This window comes from Stegostoma tigrinum, unplaced genomic scaffold, assembly GCF_030684315.1.
Source record: "Stegostoma tigrinum isolate sSteTig4 unplaced genomic scaffold, sSteTig4.hap1 scaffold_84, whole genome shotgun sequence".
Lineage (NCBI taxonomy): Eukaryota > Metazoa > Chordata > Chondrichthyes > Orectolobiformes > Stegostomatidae > Stegostoma > Stegostoma tigrinum.
The window spans coordinates 525,673-540,869 of record NW_026728790.1 but is presented as its reverse complement, the minus strand read 5'-3'; the positions used below and the strand labels follow the sequence as shown (position 1 = coordinate 540,869).

At 44.0% G+C, this 15,197-nt stretch overlaps 1 protein-coding gene across 2 annotated transcripts in view; it reads right to left on the bottom strand.

Annotated features, from left to right (window-relative positions):
* LOC132209309 (uncharacterized) overlaps positions 1 to 15,197 on the bottom strand; it is a 114,790-nt gene that overhangs the window by 59,135 nt on the left and 40,458 nt on the right. Inside the window, exons 1-2 of one of the 2 annotated variants that reach the window (XR_009445412.1) lie at positions 7,340 to 7,448; positions 3,598 to 3,759 (exon numbers count right to left, since the gene is read on the bottom strand). Coding sequence is in view for 1 of the 2 variants with exons in the window: in XM_059644445.1 (XP_059500428.1) it covers positions 7,340 to 7,468 (129 nt within the window). In the remaining variant the exon portion in view is untranslated. Of the gene's footprint in view, positions 1 to 3,597; positions 3,760 to 7,339; positions 7,550 to 15,197 lie in introns of those variants that run through there. The other variant, XM_059644445.1, reaches the window with a different exon arrangement.

The window sequence follows — 15,197 nt, the reverse complement described above, 5'->3', positions numbered from 1 at the left end:
TTTTGTCCTATTACTTGCTCTGGAAACTTTGCTGAGCACTTACCAGCTTCTAACTCTTTCCACAATTTTCCATGCAACTGAGCTCACCCGCTCCACACTTTTTATTTTAACGCCCTACCCCAAGACCGAGCTCTGTATTTTGCCAGGATACTTGTCCCAAAATGATTCTCGTCGAGCCTATAACAACAGAATGACTCCCTCCTTCCCCATACCGATGCCAATGTCCCATGAATTCAAACACATTTCTGCCATGCCACCATTTGAACAATGCATTTGCATCTATAATTATGCTCACACCGTGCCAAATTGCTCAGATAATAATCCAGAGATTATTACCATTCTGGTTCTGCTTTCTCATTCAGCACCTCAGTGCTCATAATCCCTCAGCAGAACCTCTTTCCTCTTTCTTCCATATCAATGGTACCTGTGTGGACCACAAAAGCTAGATTTCTACTCCTCCCACTTCAAGTTCCTTTGTAGCCGAGATGGAATATCCTGAACCTGGGCACCAGGCAGGCAACTCTACTTTCGAGACTCTCGATCCTAGTCACAACGAACAGTGTTCATTCCCCAAACTACACTACCTCTGATTATAACTACATTTCACTTTTTATCCCCTCCTGAATGTCCCCCCTGTACCACAGTGCTACAGTCAGTTTACTCATCTTCCCTATACCCTGCACTCTCATCCACACAGGAAGAAAGAATCTCAAACCTGTTAGATAAGATCAAAGGCCAAGGTTCCTTCTGCACTACATCCTGGATCCTTCCACCTGCCCTGTTCTTTGTCACACTCTCACGTCTCTGGCCACTGACCGAGTTTCAGCTAGTTAATCTAAGGTGTGTGACTGCCTCCTGAAGCACAGCATTCCCTGGTAACTCTGCCCCACATGATTTGTTGATTGGTCGAAACTGAGATTCCAGTTCATCAACCCTGAGCTGGAGTATGGGGTCTGACCACTCCCCCGTCATGTAGGAATAAATCATCATCTGGCCTGGCATCTCCATTTCAATTACTTCGATCTTAATTTGATTTGAAAACATTCTGGTCTTTTAGTTTGTAGCCTGTAAATATTTCTCCGATTTACTTTCAATCTGAAAGCTACCGATAATAGATTCTTAAACCAGTAGCGATCACCAACCAATGAACCTGGTTCACCCTCTAGGTCCCTGATTCTGGCTTCAATTCACCCTGTCTCAACAAAAACTGCTTACGAACTATCAGGCAAAAAAAAGCAAGCAAATGGCACCTCTTACCCTCTGCGCTGACTTGCCACATTGCCACCAAGTTCCCCAAAATATATATTCATTTGGTGCATTTCACTCGAGATGTGATCTCTCCTTCCAGAACATGCAAAGCATACTGAACCATCGCAATATACTACCTTCAAAACCTCAGCTCTCAGCTTATTACTTTTGAGTACATTCTCAAATGCTTTCTCCAAGTCCAAACACAACACATTTACTGGTTTTCCTCTATTAATTCTCCTTCCAAAACTTCCTCCAAAAACCCAAACAAATTAGCCAGACATAATTTCTCTTTCAGCAGGCTGTGGTGATTCTGTTTGATTAGATTCTGATTTTCCAAATGTCCTGCTATTATTTTCTTCACAGTTGATCACCACATATTTCCAACAATAGATGTTAGGCTGGTTCGGTTGTAGTTACCTGCTTTTTGCCTCTCTCCTTTTTAAATAGGAATGTCACATCAGCATTTTTCCAGCCCTCAGATGCTACTCTCGAATCTAAAACTTTTTGGGAAATTACAAGCAATGCATACACCGACTCTCAAGCTCATTGTTCAGAATCTTAGAAAGTAGACCATCACGGCAAAGAGTCTAATCTGCTTTTACTCCATTAGATTGTCTACTACAACTTCTCTCATGGTAGTGATGGTGTGGCAGTGATGTGTTTAATTCCTCCCTGTATTCTTTAGTAATAAGGGGATCCTTGAAGTATCTTCCGCTGTAAAGACTACCCTTTTCTCATTGTTGTTGTTCCTTGATTTAAAAATTAACCTGGCCATCTCAGCCGAGCATATAATTAATGGCATTACCTCTAAAACCTTCTCTGCCAAAGTGTTCAATAGATTGCTACAACCTGAAAGAAGTAATTCTTCCCCTAAATTAATAGGCAACCAATTTGAAAATGTGGCCTCTGGTCGTAAAATCTTTCACAATGGGAGTAATCTCTACGGATATACACTATCAAGCCTCTTAAGCATCTTAAATGTTGAAAAAATAAGATTTGTTTCAATCTTATAAACTCCAATGAATGTCGTCCCAGCCCGCCCAACTTTCCTAAGCATGGCAATCCCCTACGCCATTTCCGAAATCAACCCAGTCAACATGAGGTGTACGGCCTCCGCAGCATTCACTCTGTGGCCGTACATGACTTATAAGTTACCATCTTGCTGCTACGACTCTACTTCTATGTACGATGCAGTCCTCTGTCCATCCTAACATACTACGCTTGAACACGTGGGCTCTTTTCTTTTGAGACACCTTATGAGCTGTACCTTATCAAATGCTTTGTTGAAATCTCAATGTACGACATCAACTGGTGGTCCTTCGTCACTAATGTTTGTTTCCTTCTCAAAGCACTGTAGCAAGTTTGTCCACTATTATTTCCCCTTTATGAAAGGATGTTAACTCTGTAGGATGTTATAGCACACTCAGTACCCTGTTATTTCATCTTTCATTGCCGGCATGAACATCTTCCCAGGTTGACCTAAATTGGCAATACTTGCTCACTATTTTATTGAAGTATCTTTGTAATAAAGGTGTTATGTTCACAATCTTTCAATCCTCTGAGAATTTTCCACAATCTAAGGATTCTTGGAAGATTATCATCAGTGCCTCCATTGTATCTGCATTGTTCAACATGAGAGGATACAACTCATCATACCCCTTGGATATTTTCTCTACTGATTGGAGTCATGTTTGGAATTCTGTGCAGTGACATTCACTTTTAACAGTTTGCTAAATACTACCAGGAACAGAAATTGTGATCCAGCTGCAACTAAGCTAAAGCTTTCAGCACAGAAGAAAGTCTTGGAATTCATTATGACCCAAATAACTCCTGAAAAGGGCAATACAATTTGCCTCAGTCCATAAATGTTCTTTCTCCAACATCCTGAGATGCATTATCTGTATTTCTTCAAATTTACCACAGAATCTGTTTCAATCACCCTTTCAGCAAAACGCATGACAACAAATCGGCATTCTTAGTCCCCCTGTAGCCTCCGTTGCACATGTGCATTGTTAGCTGATTATTTGTTTGTGTGCCTGCTTTTTTGCTCAAATGGATCAAGTTAAGTTCGTGTTCTTTTGTCATCAGAACTCTTGCCTCCTCACTCTCATCTTCCTTGTTTTATCCCTTTGCTGGAATATTTAATTTGTCGACATATCTGAAATATGTTGTCGAATGGATTGGGTTTTGTGCCATTGCATTCCCCATAGCCCATCTACCCATCCTGTTGCTTGTTCTAACAGTTATTATCTTGCAGAGTGGAAAATGCAGTTTGAAAGCAATGGAACATTATTGATGAACAAGTTGATGCATAAATTGCTGCGATCTTCCAAACTACAAACTCACCTTCAATTCTTTCTCGGTCAGAGCATTATGCTGGCGCACATGAATCCTGTTCTCAATGGGACTTCCAAACCCATGGAATTGAATTTGCATGTTGATTTCTTCTTCCCTCTTCAGAAATGCAATGTCGTATCATGATGAAGCTTCCAAGGCAATGATTGTGTCCTTCAATGAAGGGAAAAGTGACTTTTAGATTCATGGAAATATTTCAGTACTTCCACATACATGAAATGCAAACATTCTCCCTGCATGCTGACCCAACTCCGCAAGGCTAGGGCATGACCCAGTCTCATTTTAGTGAATCTTTCTGATTTTACATGCCACGGGATAATCATTGCAGTGTAACAGAAATGTTGATCATGGAAATTTATCAGTGTTTTAATAAATAATGGCAAATTTTCAACATCTTGCAAGTGTATGAAGGCTCAATCTCATGACACCTTGCCTGCTGCACAAAGACATTCTTACACTGCTTTCAATGTTAGGGCTCAAACAAAACACAATCATTACACAAATGCATCAACACGCTACTTTCAATAGGGTCTGGCGCAGGCTTGGAGGGCCGAAGCGCCTGTTCCTGTGCTGTAATTTTCTTTGTTCTTTGACCAGATAAAAAGGAATAGGGAGGTGTATAACAGTCATCAAGGGAACAAGAGCCCCTGTGGACGCACTAACGTCAACCAGGCCAACATCCCCAGCACTGAGGCACTGACCATCCTCGATCAGCTACAATGGGCTGGACACTTCATCTGTATGACTGACACGAGACTCTCCGCATGTTCTCATCCCAGCTTCAAAAAAGCAGGCGAGACCCAGATGTGCAGAGGAAGCACTCGGTGATAAACTCAAGTCCTCAATGGTGAAGTGCGACATTCCTGCAGACACCTGGGAATCGCCGGCCTAAAGCCTGAAGAGCACCTGGGAAGGCATCAAACACTTTGCGGCTTGCCTTTGGAAGCAGCGGAAGCCATGCAGCCACACCAACACCTCCCTCACCACTTCCCACGACTGCCTTCTGCCCCGAGCGCAACAGAGCCGACGGTAGCTGCATCGGTCTGTGCAGCCGGCGATCAATTCAGCCTGAGAGTGGGAGAGTGTCATCCATATCTGCGAGAAACCACCATGATGATGATGAAGTATAGTGTGCAGGGGCATCTCGTCACAGCAAATCAGAGAACAAATACAGGGCAACAGAACACTGGTGACCAAGATTAGGATGAGGGAGAATCTCAAAATCTTCTACAAGTGTCTCAGAGGGAAAGAGAAAACCCAGGGAAAACCAGGTCTCATTCGGGATGAAGAGGCAAATGAACGGTTTGAACTGGAGGGCAATGTCAGGTGTTAAACGAGAATTTCACATCAGCTTTTACATGTGAGAAGGAGCACACAATTCTCGGACAGAATTAACAGAGACTGGGGAGATGTTAGGTGTTTTGGTGAATTTAAAATTGGACAAATCCCAGGTTTGGATGAGGTGTATGCCACGATGCCCAGGGAGATGAGAGAAAAAATTCCACTCGCCCTCATACAGAGCTTTCAAAAGTACCAAAGGACTGGAGAACAGGTAACATCGTTCCACTTATCAAAATGCGTGACAAACATAAAGCAGAGTATTACAGACCGGTGAGTATCACATCAGTAGAAAGGAAAATATTGGAGAAAATTCTGAACGGCAGACGTAATTTCCATTTCAAGAAGTGGGGTCTGATCAGCGACCGTCAGCATAGCTTTGTCAGAGGGAGGTCACGCCTCACAAACTTAGATGATTCTTTCAAAGAGGTGACAGAGTGTGCAGATGGGAGTTGATGTAGTGAAAATAGATTTCAGCAAAGACTTGGACAGGGTCCCAAATGGGAGCGTGGCAAAGAAGGTAAAGCTCGGGGGGTCCAGGAAAATACAGCAAGTTGAATCCAAAGTCACAGATTGGTCAAATGGGCAGGTCAACGGTAGATGGAATGTTAACCCTGATCAACAAGGCAATTTGGACAAACTAACAAGGCAAGGAATCATTCAAAGAAATGCCAGGACACTAGGAAGATCAGAGGAATGGTGTGATCTTGGGGTGCTTGTCCACAGATTCCTGAACATGGAATGGCAGCTTAAAGGGACAGTTCAGAAAGCATATGGCTCAAGAGCTGTACAGGACTTTTGTTAGGCCCCAGCTGAAGTGCTCAGTGCAGTTCTGGTCTCTCCATTATAGAAAGGAGGAGTTTGCATTTGAGCATGTGTGGAGGACATTCATCAGGATGTTCTGAGGGGGTGAAGCATTTTAACTCTTTGGAGAGTCTGGATAAGTTTGCGTTAGCAATAACTGGCAATGCTGGAGTCTGAGATCACACAGTGTGGAGCTGGAGGAACACTGCAGGCCGGGCAGCATCACTGTTGCAGATCTCTGATTAAAGGTCTAGGCCTGAAACATCAGCTTTTGTGCTCCCGAGATGCTGCTTGGCCTGCTGTGTCCAGCCAGCTCCACACTTTGTTCTCTTGGATTCTCCAGCATCTGCAGTTCCCGTTGTCTCTAGCATCACTGTTTTATCTGGATAAGGTTGGATTGTTTTCTTTCGAGTAGAGAAGGTTGAAGGAGGTCCTGAAAAAATTGTTTAGATTAATATGGGTAGGGGCGAGGTAAAAAGAAGGTCCATAATGGGGTCGGTCGGGGGGCGGTGGTGGTAGAAGAAGAGATACATACATTTAAGCTAAAAGCTCAGAAGGAATTTCAGGAAAGAAAATACACCCAAAAGGTGCTGGGGGTTTGGAATTCATTGTCTGGGACTTCAGTTGAGGTGGATAATCTTTTCACGTTAAAGAAAAAGGGTTGGTACAGCACGTAAAATGAAATAACATTCAAGGCAATAGGCCTATTGCTAGAACATGAGCCGAATGTGAACTTAGTGTGGCTTCAGTGGTTACAGACACAATGGAATGAAGTGCTTGTTCAATTCTGTACAATTCTCTGATTCTATGATTCTGGAGCAGGGGACAGTGAGTGGACAGCACGGGACAGTTCACCTATCTTCTCCTTTCTCCATCTTCTGTCTGCCTCCCCACTTCTCCCTATTTTTTACAGAATACCCTTCTCCTCCCCGGGTTTTGAAGAACGGTCTCGATCTGAAACGTCAGCTTTCTTGCTTCTCTGATGCTGCTCGGCCCGCTGTGTTCATCCAGTTCGACACCTTGCTCTCTCAGATTCTCCAGCATTGGCAAGTTCCTACTATCTCTTGAGGAAACTTACTTGTTTTTGCACCCAACCTGTGGTGAGAATGTGGAACGCACCGACTGTGTGGGTGGTAGAGGCAGAAAGCATGATAACATTTAACAAGTCTTTGATTGGGCATTTGCGATGCCAAGGCATACAAGGCTCTGGGTCGAGTGCTGGGAAATGTGATGAGAATAGTTCGGGACTTGCATCTTGTGAGGGCACATACAATTTGCTGAAGGGTCTGTTCCATTGCCACAGCACTCTATTATGCTGTCCCTCAATGATCCTATGACAAGTAAGTGAAGGTTTCCAGAAACAGATCGTTTTCAAGGACAATGCCAAGAGGAAAAGTGATGCACAGGCAAAGTGCATGTAAGAATTTAACCAAGGATTAACACCATTGAAGAACTGGAATTTGTGCCAATGCACCAAACCTGCAGATGAAAATGCAGTGTCCAGTTTGATTGCAAACAGCAACAACCACCAGTTAGTAACATGATCAATGGAAATATCTGAATGCCTGTTGTTGTGATCTCAAGCATTTACCTGCGTCGAGTGAAATCCACCACCATAGTTCTGTTGCATCGTTGGCCACCTCGCAATCGGTGTTGCATAGTCAATATCATTCCTTGACAATGCTTGAAGCAAGGCATAAGCAGTGGTTTCCACAGTCATCGCAGAAGCCTATGCTGCTTCAAGTGGATACGGATTCTCGTCCTCCAACCATGGAGGCTTTCCAGGAACCAACATCAGAATCTGTCATTTGAGAAAGGGATTAGCTGAGAATAAAGTTTACATCATATAGATTTTTGTTTGCATTTCACCAACATAACAATGGTTTTCTGGTCAAGATCCACCATTGTCTCACCACTGATGTCTATAACATGCTCCATACTTCCCGCTCAGTGATGGGTCCTTTTGTTTGGGAAAAATAGGCACCTTCGAATGCAAATGAATCAAGATGAGCTTTAGTTTCTCATCAGGCTACATGGCAGTTATTACAAGATGTTACGAACAAAAGGTGAAGAGGCAGATGAAACCATTCAGAGCATCAGTCTGGATGATCTTCTTGCCCTCATCCTGAGGAGGCACCACAGATCTTAACTTACACGCAATTCAAGTTATTTCACGCAATGACAAGACTGAATGTTCTGGATACTGCAAATGCCATGGCACCTGGCAGCATCCCACAAACTGTATTGGAACAATGTGCCCCAAGGTCAGCACACCAACAGTAAATGTTTTCCAGTACATTTTTAAACACTTGCGACACTCACATTTCAGAGAAAGATGGCCTGTCATGTAATAGTCAGACAAATTGTGCTGACCAATTATGGCCTCAATGTATTCTCAATCATCAGCAAAGTAATACAACATCTGGATGACAGTGCTGTCAAACAGCTGCACACTAAGGTTCAGTTTCCTTTTCGTCAGGCTCACACTTCTCATAACCTCATTCAGGATTTACCACAACTACGATCAGAGATCCTGAGCTTGAAAAGGAAGGAAACTGCAATCTGTCATTTCCACCAAGCCAACTTCTGATTGAATGTGGTGTTAAGCAGAGGAATAGAAAATTGAGTCAGTGGCATTCACTGGATACCTGCACTGGCTGAAGTCATGTCTTCATTTGAACCAAAGTGGAGACATGAATGTTCATTGAATATTGTCCAGGTGTCCAGCTGAATTCATGACTTTTCCAACAGTGAAATCAACGATGAGAAAATACAGTGAGACTTGCACAACGATCAGGCTTGGCCTGATAAACGATAAGTAACATTTGCACCACACAAGTGCTAAGCAGCAATCAGCTCCAACAAGAGAGAATATGACCACATCACAAAATTCCATGTCCTTACCTGAACATCATCCTTACATTTTTGTTTTAAATGTCCAAGTGCTATCCAAGCCATGCAAGGCTATGCGCCAGGTGTTGGAAATGAGGTTAGAAAAATTCACTGCTTCTCTTTGACTGTCACAGAATCCGTGAGCTTAAGAATTTAATTAAGTCTATCCAAGAGAGTTTCTTGACACAGTATATGGATAGAAGATGGGCCATGCTGGACTTTGTCCTGGTCAGGTAACTGGTGAGAAGTGTGGGAAAGCATTTTGGAAATAGTGATCACAACTCCTTCAATTTTAAGATTGCTATGAAGAAGGATAAGTCAGGACCTTGGGGGAGAGTAAATTATATCAATTTTAGGTAGGAGCTGGGGAGTGTTAATTGGGGGGAGCTGTCACATTTGCCATATGGGAATTGTTTAAAGGCCTGCTTATGAGTTTAGGATCAGGAAGGAGGAAGGACAACGATGGCGAGGTAAAGACCCTTGGATAATTGGGGAGGTTGTGAAGTGAGTCAAAAGGGACAAAAACAGAAATATGTCAGGTTTAGGAAACTAAAATCGAACAGGGCCGACATTAGAAAAAGCAGAAAAAGAAAGGGCGATGAAATGACCTTGGCAAGGAGGGTTGAAGGAAATCCCAAGGCATTCGGTGCATACATCAAAAACAAGGGGATAAATAGTGAGAAAGTAGGATCATTCAGGATAAAGGAGGGAACTTGTGTACGGAAGCAGAGGATATGGGCAAGATCCGAAATGAGTACTGTGCATCACTATTCACTCAGGCGAAGGGTGTGGAGGATAGTGGGATTTGTGTGGAGCATGCTCATATGATAACAGCATTTTGAGATCAAGAAAGAGCATTAAGGTGGATAAGTCCTCAGGACCCAATGGTATCTACTCAAGGATTTTGAGCGAGGTGAGAGAGGAGATTGTCGGGGCATTCAGCAATATCTTTGTATCCTTGGTAACCACTGGAGATGTACTGAGGACGAGCAAGTTGCTATATGTTCTTCTTCTATTCAAGAAGGTAAATCGGGTCAATCCAGGAAACTATAGACTAGAGAGTCTCTCATCGTTCCTTGGGAAGCTATTGGACAGAATTCTTCGGGATTGTATTTATCTGTATTTGGAACAGCATGGCCCAATTAGGGACAGTCAGCATGGCTTTGTGCAGGGCAGGTCATGTCTTACTAAATTGATTGAATTTTTTGAGGAGGTAACTAATGTGATCATTGAAGATAGAGTGGTGGATATTGTTGACATGGATGTTAGCAAGGCTTAAAACAAGGCGCTTCACCGTAGGATCATCCGGAAGATTAAGATCCATGGGGTCCGTGGTCACTTAGCTGCTTGGATTCACAACTGGCTTGCCCAGAGAAGGCAGAGGGTGGTGGTGGAAACGTGCTTTTTAGGCTGCAAGATCCAGGACTATTGTGTTCTGCAGGGATCTGTACTGGGACCTCTGCTGTTGTGGTATATATATAAAATGACTGAGGTGACAAGATAGATGGATGGGTTAGTAAGTTTTTAGACGATAGAATGATTGGTAGAGTGGTAGTTAGGGTAGAAAGTCATAAAAGGATACAGAAGGATACAGATCCGTTGCAGAAATGGCAAGTGAATTTTAATCCATTAAGTGTGAAGTGCTCCACTTTGGGAAATTAAATGTTAAGGAAAAATATACAGTTAATGACAGGACCATGAGCAGCATTTGTGTACACAGGGATCTTGGGATTCAGTTCATAGCTCCCCGAAAGGGGCCACACAAGTTGATAGAGTGGCAAAGAAGACGCATGGCATGCTTGCCTTTATTAGTTCGGGAATCGAGCACAAGAATCAGGATGTCATGTTCCAGCTTTAGAACACTTTGGTTCGGCCTTAAGTATTGCACTCTTAAGAATTGTATCCAATTCTGGTCGTCATGTTACAGGAAGGACGTGGAGGTTTTGAATACGGTGCAAAAGAGGTTGCCTGGATTTGAGGGCTTGAGCTAGAAAGGAGAGGCTGGAAAGACTCAGGCTGTTTTCTCTGCAGTGGCAGAGGTTGAGGGAAGACTTGATAGAGGTTTACAAATTTATGACATGCATAGACAGATTCTGACTGTAACCCTTCTCCCAGATTTGAAATGTCTAAAACTGGGGGCATGTATTTAAGGTGAGAGCAGGAAAGTTCAAAGGAGATGTCAGAGACAATTCTTATATACAGAGAGTGGTAGGAGTCTGAAAAGCACTGCCGGGGTGGCTGTGGAAGCAGATACAATAGGGCCGTTTAAGACACTTTTATATACGTACATGAATATACAAGGAATGTAGGGATATGAATCAAGGACATTCAGAAGGCTTTAGCTAAATTTGGCATCATGTTTGGCACAACATTGCATGCCAAAGGGCCTGTTCCTCTGCTGAAGTGTTCTTGGATCTATGTTAATCAATGTGACTGGAACCGTAGATCAGAGACAATAGATTCTACAGCAAGTAGACTTCTCAACATCTGTCCACTGCCGATAAACTCCAAATCCGGGTGCCAATGAAATACTCTTCACTCAGCTGAACGAGTGCGACTCAGACAACACTATCGATAAACAACAGCAATGCAGTCAAATCATCCCATTGATTGATCCCCCTTCTTACGTAAGGATATAGGAAAACAAGTCAGCCATTCAACCCTTCAAACACTTTCTACCATCCAATGAGGTTATAACTTAATTGTGGCCTACCTCCATAATGCCTTTGGTCCATATCCCTCAATACTGTTTTTCCTTTCGGTCGAACTGAAAATTTACAATTAACAATGGATCGAGAATGAACTGTTGTTAGAGATGGGGAGTTACAGTGAGACAATGCACCAATTCATCAAACTCCTTCCATAGTACCTGATAATTGTGTGAACCCTACCACCCAAAAATATTTAAACAGCAGCTCCAGAATCTGCATGTTCCCTGTCAAAATCAGCAGAATCCTGATCTGGAACTGTATGACTGTTCCTTCATTTCCACTGAGTAAAAGCAATTCATCTCCTGTCCTCTAGTTCATTAATATATTCATACCACGTGCATTGCAGCTATTCAACAGGCCGATTCTCCACAACCTTCTCAACAGCAATTCTGGATGGATAGCAAATGCAGCCCAAGAAAGCAACATCAATGACATGCTCGTGAATTTTTAAAATTATAATGACAATATTTGCGGATTATAACAAATCTCCGACTTCATGACGTCTCAAATCCATTCTCACCCTCTCCCCACTGCTTGGATGTGCATTCATGATTGTGATTTACAAAGAACAGCAACTAATTTGAAACAATTCACTTGCAAAAATAGAACAGAAATCTAGTTTTGTGCAAAACCGATGCAAAACAGATAGTAGCGGATAGCGAAGGGGACTGTTGGAGAATGCAGAATATAGACAGATTGGAGAGTTAGGTGGAGAAATGGCAGATGGAGTTCAATCCGGGCAAATGCGAGGTGATGCATTTTGGAAGATCCAATTCAAGAGCGAACTGTACGGGAAATGGAAAAGCCCTGGGGAAAATTGATGCACAGAGAGATCTGGGTGTTCAGGTCCATTGCACCCAGACGGTGGCAACGCAGGTCAATAGAGTGGTCAAGAAGGCATACGGCATGCTTTCATTCATCAGACGGGGTATCAAGTATAAGAGTTGGCATGTCATGTTGCAGTTTTATAGGACTTTGATTCACATTTGGAATACGGCGTACAGTTCTGGTCGCCACATTACCAATAGGACGTGAATACTTTGGAGATGGTGCAGAGGAGGTTCACCAGGATGTTACCTGGTATGGAGGGCACTAGCTATGAACAGAGGTTGAGTAGATTGGGATTATTTACATGAGAAACACGGAGGTTGAAGGGGGGACCTGATTGATGTCGACAAAATCATGAGAGGTATAGGCAGGGTGGATAGCAAGAAGCTTTCCATCTCAGAGTGGGGGGATTACTAGACGTCACAATTTCAAGGTGAGAGGGGAAAAGTTTAAGGTATATGAGTGGAAAGTTCTTTATGCAGAGAGTCGTGGGTGCCTGAAACGCGTTGTCAAGGCAGGCGTTCGAGGCGGGCACAATAGCGTCATTTAAGATGTATCTAGACAGAAACATGAATGGGCAGGGAGCAAAGGGAACAAATCCTTGGAAAACAGGCGACAGGTTTACATAAAGGATCTGGAACGGCGCATGCTTGGAGGGCCAAAGGGCCTGTTCCTGTGCTGTAATTTTCTTTGTTCTTTTCCTCTTTGAAACACTTTGAAGGCTGGCTATCAGCTAGACAACAGCAGCGATCCCTGGGATTCGTCATTAGAAACATGAAGGAGTTTCCAACATCAATTGGACAGAGAGCGTATATGAAGATTCAAGTCACTATTTCATCTACAACTTTCCACCCACACCGGTGCAATGCCCTTTCAGAACTACAGTGCACGTTAGTCCAGAACATGCTGCACTCAAGCCACTTCCATTTTTCCACTTCCTGAACTACAATTTGATCCCTTCATTTCCTGGTTTGTTTGCTTTTATGTTTTTCTAGTCTTGAAGATTTCTACAGTACAAATTTACAGTTGCCCTATTTTAGAAGGATATTTTTAAGCAAGAGTGGGCACAGAAGAAATTTACCAGATTGTTGCTGAGCATGGAAGGTTTCAGTGATAAAGGAAGGTTGGGTCAGCTGGAACTTTTTTCACTGGAGCAAAGGGGATAAAAGGTGACCTGATCGAGGTTTATAAATAGGACAAGGCTGAAGGGATATGGGCCACGAAGAGGCAGTTGGGACTAGTTTAGTTTGGGATTATGTTGGACCTAAGGGCCCATTTCCACGCTGTACGACTATGACTCTATAAAATAGGCTGACAAGGTCAAGTAACACATACCGTACCAAAACGAGAAAAAAAAAGCACAGCATCCCCTTCAAATTACATCTCACCACAGGACAAGTTAAGGCCAGGCCACTACATAGAACAAACATCAACACTGCATCTCAAACCTCCAGTGGAATTGAATAGTTTTGCATTTATCTTGATAAGTCAAACCACATTCTGTTCTCCAACCCTCTGGTACTTCCCTTGTGAGAGGAATTGAAAAACTGGTCAGGGCCACTGAGATTTTCTTTGAGGTAACAAGGTGTACAGCTGGACGAAAACAGCCGGCCAAGCAGCATCAGAGCAACAGGAAGGCTGACGTTTCAGGCCTAGACACTTCTTCAGAAATGGAGGAGGGAGAGGGGGTTCTGAAATAAATAGGGAGAGAGCGGGAGGCGGATAGAAGTTGGATAAAGGAAAAGATAGGTGGACAGGAGACAGGCAGGTCAAAGAAGCATGGATGGAGTGCAGGTGGGAAGTTAGGGAGCAGACAGGGCAGTCCAGAGAGGACGAACAGGTCAAGGGGGCGGGAAGAGGTTAGTCGGTAGGAGGTGGGGGTGGGGCTTGAGGTGGCAGGATGGAATAGGTGGGTTGGTTTTGGGTTGCGGGAGCAGGAGGGGAGATTTTGAAGCTTGTGAAGTCCACATTGATACCACTGAGCTGCAGGGTTCCCAAGCGGAATATGAGGTGCTGCTCCTGCAATCTTCTGGTGGCACTGCAGGAGACCCAGGATGGACATATAATCTGAGGATTGGGAGGGAGAGTTGAAACGGTTCGCAACTGGTAGGTGCAGTTCTTTCGTGCATTAGTGACTTGCAAAGGTCCCGAAGCCTCCGCTTGGTTTCCCCGATGTAGAGGCGGCTACAATGGGAACAGCGAATACAGTATATCACATTAGCAGGTGTGCAGGTGAACATCTGCTTGATGTGGAAATTTCTTCTTGGCCCCTGGGATGGGGGTGAGGCGGGAGGTATCGAGACAGGTGAAGCACTTCCTGCAGTTGCAGGGAAAAGTGCCGCGTGTACGGGGTGCTGGAGGGGAGTGTGGAGCGCATAAGGGAGTCACCTAAGGGTGGCGAGGGAAAAAATGTCTTCGGTGGTAGGGTCAGAGTGCAGATGGCAGAAGTGTCGGCGATGATGCATTGAATCCGAAGGTTGGTGGGGTGGTACGTGAGGGCGAGGAGGACTCTGTTTTGGTTGTTGTTACGGGGAGCGGGTGTGAGGGGTGAGTTGTGGGAAATGTGGGTGACCCGGTCTAGGGTGTTTTCGACCACTGCGGGGGGGTGGGGGGTAGTTGCGGTCCTTGAAAACTAAAACTTCTCTTTCAAATCCTCCCACCTCCTACAGGCAAAGTGGGTGGCCAGGGTATCCACATGGGCCCAAGCTATGCCTGCCTCTTTGCAGGTAACATGGAACGATCCCTCCTCCATAGCTACACTGGCCCTAAACCCCATCTCTTCCTCCGTTACATTGATGACCGTATCGGCGCCACTAATGTGGTATGCTGCAAAATGTGCTATGTGGTAATCCTTTCACCATGTATATTTCGTAATCAAACAACAAACTAAAGGAAGACAACAAAATGTGGGGCTGGATGAACACAGCAGGCCCAGCAGCATCTCAGGAGCACAAAAGCTGACGTTTCGGGCCTAGACCCTTCATCAGAGAGGGGGATGGGGAGAGGGCTCTGGAATAC